The 5,867-nt window shown below is 55.0% G+C and overlaps 1 protein-coding gene and 1 long non-coding RNA gene across 5 annotated transcripts in view; both read left to right on the top strand.

Annotated features, from left to right (window-relative positions):
- The window catches only part of LOC104132897 (2-oxoglutarate dehydrogenase, mitochondrial), a 39,337-nt gene that overhangs the window by 13,623 nt on the left and 19,847 nt on the right, over positions 1-5,867 (top strand). For all 4 annotated transcript variants that reach the window (XM_035901650.1, XM_035901649.1, XM_035901651.1 and 1 more), the window contains one exon: positions 2,262-2,364. In XM_035901650.1, the coding sequence (XP_035757543.1) occupies positions 2,262-2,364 (103 nt within the window). The remainder of the gene's footprint in view (positions 1-2,261; positions 2,365-5,867) is intronic.
- Positions 76-2,130, top strand: LOC118453049. The gene is made up of 3 exons (XR_004842939.1): positions 76-1,446; positions 1,552-1,943; positions 2,042-2,130. It is a non-coding gene; the product is annotated as an uncharacterized LOC118453049 (long non-coding RNA).

The raw sequence follows: 5,867 nt of genomic DNA, 5'->3' as shown, positions 1-5,867 counted from the left end.
AGTCCCCAGCCCTGGGGGGATTTAACAGCCAGGCAGGGGCGGTGCTGAGGGCCGGGGTTTGGGGGTGGGATGGCAGGGGTAGGGGAGCAGTTGGGCTTGATGATCTTGGAGGTCTTTTCCAACCCAAACCGTTCTATGGTTCTACTTTTTACCCGTTGTGTACCCCTCGAGATTGAGAATTCAACCAGGGTGTGATTGCTGCAGCCCAGGCTACCTCCAGGCTTGACCTCTCTGATAAGTGAGCCACGGGTCCAGCGGTGCTTCTCCTCTGGTCGGGCTCTCCATCATCTCTGCTAGGAAGTTGTCCTCAATGCGCTCCAGTGGCTTCCTGGACTGTTCGCAGTTCGCTGTGCTGCTTTTCCACTATGTGTCTGGGTGGCTGAAGTCCCCTGTCAGGATCAGGGCCTGCGAGCGCGATGCTCCCTGCAAATATCTGCTGTCATCTCCTTTTGGGTTGGGGGAAAAACATCTGCTGGCCTTGCATTGCACGTGGAGAATAAGAAGCAGCTCCGATGGGGGGAAAAGACCTTCTCGTCAGTCCCATGCTGATCTGAGGATTTGCTGCCTACCTGCAGACTGCTGAGTCGCTGGGCACCCCCAGCTCAAAGCCATTTGCCAGACCAAGTTGGCTCCTGGTCCCAGTGAGAGCGTCCTGGCCGCGGGGAACAGCGTGGTGAGCTCGCGTCCTGCTGACGGCTGAACGATGGGCTGGCCCCCGTGCTTTGTTGTCAGACGGACGAGCAAATAGCTCCCAGACAAAGCTGGCCCAGAAGGGCTTTCTGTGTGGCCACCAGCGCTCGGGCACATCGTCATCTGGCCCTGCAGAGAGCGTGGAGGGGGTCGGTGCTTTTGTAGCGGTTTGCCTTAAAGCTGATGGCTGCTTTCAGGCTCTTTCACCAGCAAACCCACCAAAATCCTTTCCTAAAATCCCCTTGGGATGCTCTGAACAGGAATGCTTTTCTGGTGAATGAGGTCAGATTGGTGTGTCTGGTTTGTACGAGCGGTTTAGCGATCCCCTCCTATGAGCGTGATTTTTCTAACTGGTAACGGATTCGATGGCCGGGAGTGTTGTTTTCGCGGCGTGAAGGCGGCACCGCACCGCGTGCCACGGCAGTGGGGTTTTCTGCCCCGCTCCCAGTGTAGCTGAGCCTGAAGCTTCCAAGAGCAGGAGCTGTCAAGAAATAAACCGTGGCTTGCTGGTTGGAAGAGTGCCGGCCGCTGAGACGAACTGAGTTTGCCCAGTGAGATGCGGTGGGGTCCCTCTGGGCACCTTCTCCTGTGAAGGTGAAAAGCAAAGCTCCTCATTGCCTCTCGCTGTTCTCTGTGGCTCCCGATGTGGATTCAAACCCAGTGCGGTGACTCCCAGCCTGACTGGGAGGAGTCAAGGGTCTCTTGGTGCCAAAGCTGTTTGGTGTTTCCGCACCTGCCCCTTCCCAGAAGAGCAACGTGAGTGCTTTGAGTCCTGCCGTATGCTCCTCTCTCCAAAAGGAAGCTGCCAGCTGCTGACCTCTAAGAGCACAGACATTCCTCAGATGTTCCTTTGCCTTTCAGGAGCTACTGCTGCTGGTGGCCAACGCTTGTTTTCGCTCCCACCTTGGCGGGAGAGCGTCTAAATCTGCCAAAATCTGGAAAATTGCCTCTTCGTTTGTTATGATGCTTAGGAGGAAACCATCGGCGTGGAGTTATTGCATCTGTAGAGAGGAGGTGCTTGGGTTGGGCACCAGGCAAGTGGTGGGAGACCCTCGGACCTCAGTTCTGGACGGTCTCTGCCTTCCCTGTGCCTGCCCCGGGCCTTCGGGCAGAGCAGAGCGGTGCTTGCAGCCGGAGGCACTCGCACCTACCTGCTGCAGTTTGGAGTAAACCCAACATCTCCAGGCTTTGGTCGCAGCCAGAAATTGGGGTGGCTCTGCAGAAAGTGTAAAGAGGGAAACTGTGCATGACTTGTGGGTTGGTTTTTTTTTGTTTGTTTTTGGTTTTTTAATTTAAGGAATGTCTCTTCAATTAACTTGTTTTAATGACTAATCTGTGTTGTTGCTTCCAGGTCAGGGGCCATCACATTGCAAAGCTTGATCCTCTCGGCATTAGTTGTGTAAATTTTGATGATGCGCCAGTAACTGTTTCTCCAAACGTCGGTGAGAATTACTCTGCAAATTAATTCTAATGTAATTTAACTTTTTTACCCCTCCCCTCTTTTGTTTTTCTCCCTTTCCCCTCTCCCTCTTGGTACCTGTTCTCCTTTCCATTCCTGGCCCATTTCATAGATTCGAGGGCATCATGTAGCACAACTCGACCCACTGGGCATCTTGGATGCAGATCTGGACTCCTCCCTTCCAGCCGATATTATCACATCCACAGACAAACTGGGTGAGGGCTTTGAGAGCAGTTAGTGCTGCATCGCTTGAGCTCCTCTCTCTTTCACAGCTTTGTAGGTAGATTGCTTCACCAGTAAGGGGGGAAAGGTCTTAAGTTTCCTTAGTAATGATCACTCGAAATTTATAGTCGACCGGTGGCTGTGGAGCAGTTCTGCCCCCCTCCGGCTGTCACGGCAAATGGGTCTTGTGCCAAACCCCTATTGCTCGGCTCATGTTTCCCCTCCAACTGGTGCCAATTAATTATGTCACTGAACTCATTCAGGGGTGGAAGCAATTGCATCTTCTGGAAATGCAAAGCAGAGAGGTTTTGTGTTGGTGAGAGCTGGGGGTCTGTTCCCTCAGCTCCTCTTGCTGCTCGTGGGGGCCCCGAGAGCGGGGGCAGTGGGCTGGCTTTGTCTCCGCAGGGCTGCAAAGCACCTCTTGGTGTGCCCCTGCGACGGTGCCCTGCCCTCCTTCGCTCCCAGCTTGCTGCAGCACCTGTAAATCCCTGAATTGCCCCCTTTTTTCCAAGACTAAGCTATGAGTCCCAGCCGGTGATCATGACAAGGAAGCTTTGGGATGCGTTCCCGTCTGAGTGGAGAGGTGGAAATCCCAAGGCCTTTGAGTGAAAGATGCATGAGTGTTGCAGTGAAGCATGCGTGGTACCGAGGACCTGAAATCCTAATCTGAAAGTGCTTAAACTCAGCACCTCGCAACGTGCTTTAGATGTGATCTCTGTAGTACGCTGCCATTCCTCTAGCTAGAACAAGGTCGCGGCGCTGAGCTCTTTCACCTTGCTGGTGCTTTCCCAGGGTCGTTACGCCGGCACTACGAGCGCTCGAGAGGCATGCTGCTAATGTAGAGTAGAGCAGCCCTAATGATTACTAACCTCGCACAACGGAAACAGATGATCGGAGCGCACGGTGCATGTAAACGATCTTGATCACTTGTTCAGCTGCCAGCACAGGGGCACCAGCCCTGGACCTGCTGGACCTTCATACAGGATTACTGGGAGCGATAGGGAGGGATTAGGTTTTGGTTGTCCCAGCTCGCTGGATGATGGGGAAGCTGCTTCATCCCAAAGTCTGGACTTCTGATGCGCTTGTCTGGAGGACCAAGCCCTGGCTGTGCCTTGGGAGCCAGCCAGCTCTGGGCTGGAGCAAACCCTGTGCCTGGGAGGTTTTGATGGTAAGAGGTGGGGAGATGATGGCCGTGAATCCAGGCGCAGGAGAGGACATAAACACTGCGAGAGGAACAGGGAGACTTTCGGTGACTTTGGAGAGGAAGGGGTGAGGAAAGCCTTTCCTACTTGAGGGTTTTTGGCCTCTGTTGTGGGCGCTATGGTCCTTCTGAAGCACAGCAGCAGAGCCCTGAAGCCCTGTGCCTGGTGGAGGCGTTTCCCTGTCAAGAGGAGAGCAGGGTCTGCACGAAACCCCGAGCCAGCCGCAGCGCTTGTGGTGACGGCTCCCCTTGGGGGAAAAGGGAGCCGGCTGTGGGGGGTGGTTACCACGCTGCTCGGTAAGGCATGGGCTCACAAAGTGGTTTGGGGTGGAAGGGACCTCAAAAGTCAACTGGTCCAACCCCCTGCCGTGGGCAGGGACGCCTTCCACCAGACCAGGCTGCCCAAAGCCTTGTCCAGCCTGACCTTGAACATCTCCCATGATGGGGCATCCACAGCTTCTCTGGGCAACCCCTTCCAGTGCTGCACCAGCCCCTCCCAGTGAAGACCTCCTTCCTGATATCGACTCTAAATCTCCCCTCTTCCAGTTCAAAACCGTTCCCCCTTGCCCCATCGCTGCTGGCCCTGGTAAGGGGTCTGTCCCCGTCTTTCTCACCAGCCCCTTTAAGCCCCAAAAGGCCACAACAAGGTCTCCCCGCAGCCTCTCTTCTCCAGGCTGGACCCCCCCTGACTCTCTCAGCCTTTCTGCACAGCAGAGCTGTTCCAGCCCTGGATCATTTCCGTGGCCTCCTCTGTCCCCGCTCCAGCAGGTCCGTGCCTTTCTTGTGCTGGGGACCCCCGAGGTGGACGCAGGGCTGCAGGGGGGTTCTCAGGAGAGCGGGGTAGGGGGGCAGAATCCCCTCCCTTGTTCTGCTGGCCGTGCTGCAGGGGATGCAGCCCAGGGCACGTTTGGCCTTCTGGGCTGTGAGCGCATGTTGCCGGCTCATGTCCAGTTTTTCATCCACAAATATCCCCAAGTCCTTCTCCCCAGGCTGCTCTCAGCCCACTCCTAGCCCAGCCTGTTTGAGATTGCCCCAACCCAGGTGCAGGACCTTGTACTTGGCCTTGTAGAACTCATGATGTTCACATGGGCCCGTTCCTCCAGCCTGTCATGGCCCCTCTGGATGGCTTCCCTTCCCTCTAGAACTGCTCAGCTCGGTGTTGTCCACAAACGTGCTGAGTGTGCGCTGCCCTTGTCCCCAGCTGCCCATGTCCCCGACAAAGATGTTAAATAATACTGCTCCCAGTGTAGACCCCTGCAGGACACCACTTGTCACTGTCCTCCATCCAGACATTGAGTCCTTGACCACAACTCTTGGAGTGTGACCATCCGGCCAATTCCTTATCCACCAAGTGATCCGCCCATCAAATCCACATCTCCATTTTAGAGACAAGGATGTTGTGTGGGACGGTATCAAATGCTTTGCAAGAGCCCAGGGAGATACTGTCAGTCGCTCTTCCCTTATCCACCAATGCTGTGACCCCATCGTAGAAGGCCACCAAGTTTTTTGGGCACGATTTGCCCTTAGTGAAGCCATGCTGGCGGTCACCAACCACCTCTCTGTCTTCCATGCGCCTTAGCGTAGTTTTCAGGAAGATCTGCTCCATGGTCTTGCTGGGCACAGAGGTGAGACTGGCCAGCCTGTAGTTCCCCAGGTCCTCCTTTTTTCCCTTTTTAAAAATGGGGGCTATGTTTCCCCTTTTCCAGTCACTGGGAACTTGACTAGTCTGCCACAACTTCGAATCTGATGGATAGTGGCTTAGCAACTTGCACTGCCGGTTTCCCTTGGGACCCTCGGATGCATCTCATCAGGTCCCACGGACTCGTGTACGTTCGGATTCCTTAGATGGTCTTGAACCTGATCTCCTGTGGTGGGTGGTTCTTCATTCTCCTAGTCCTTGCTTTTGGATTCTGTGAGCTGGGTGGTGTGGCTCGGCCACTCGGCCAGTGAAGATTGAGGCAAAGAAGTTGTTGAGTACCTCAGCCTTCTCCATGTTGGCTGTAGCCAGGTCTCCTGTTTTCCTCATCAGGGCAGGGTACGGTTTCTTTCATCTTCCTTTGTTGTCCTGGGTACCTGAAGAAACCCTGGTTGTTTTTCATGTCCCCAGCCAGGTTCAGCTCCAGCTGTGCCTTGGCTTTCCTGATGCCCTTCCTGCACTCCTGGGCCATATCGCGATCATCTCATAGAATCACAGAATCGTTTGGGTGGGAAAACCCCTTTAAGCTCCCCCAGCCCAGCCGTTCCCCTAACCCTGCCAGAAGAGGAGGCTGAGGGGAGCCCTCATCGCTCCCTACA

Source organism: Egretta garzetta, unplaced genomic scaffold, assembly GCF_000687185.1.
Source record: "Egretta garzetta isolate BGI_Z169 unplaced genomic scaffold, ASM68718v1 scaffold609, whole genome shotgun sequence".
Lineage (NCBI taxonomy): Eukaryota > Metazoa > Chordata > Aves > Pelecaniformes > Ardeidae > Egretta > Egretta garzetta.
This window is presented reverse-complemented; position numbering and strand designations above follow the sequence as displayed.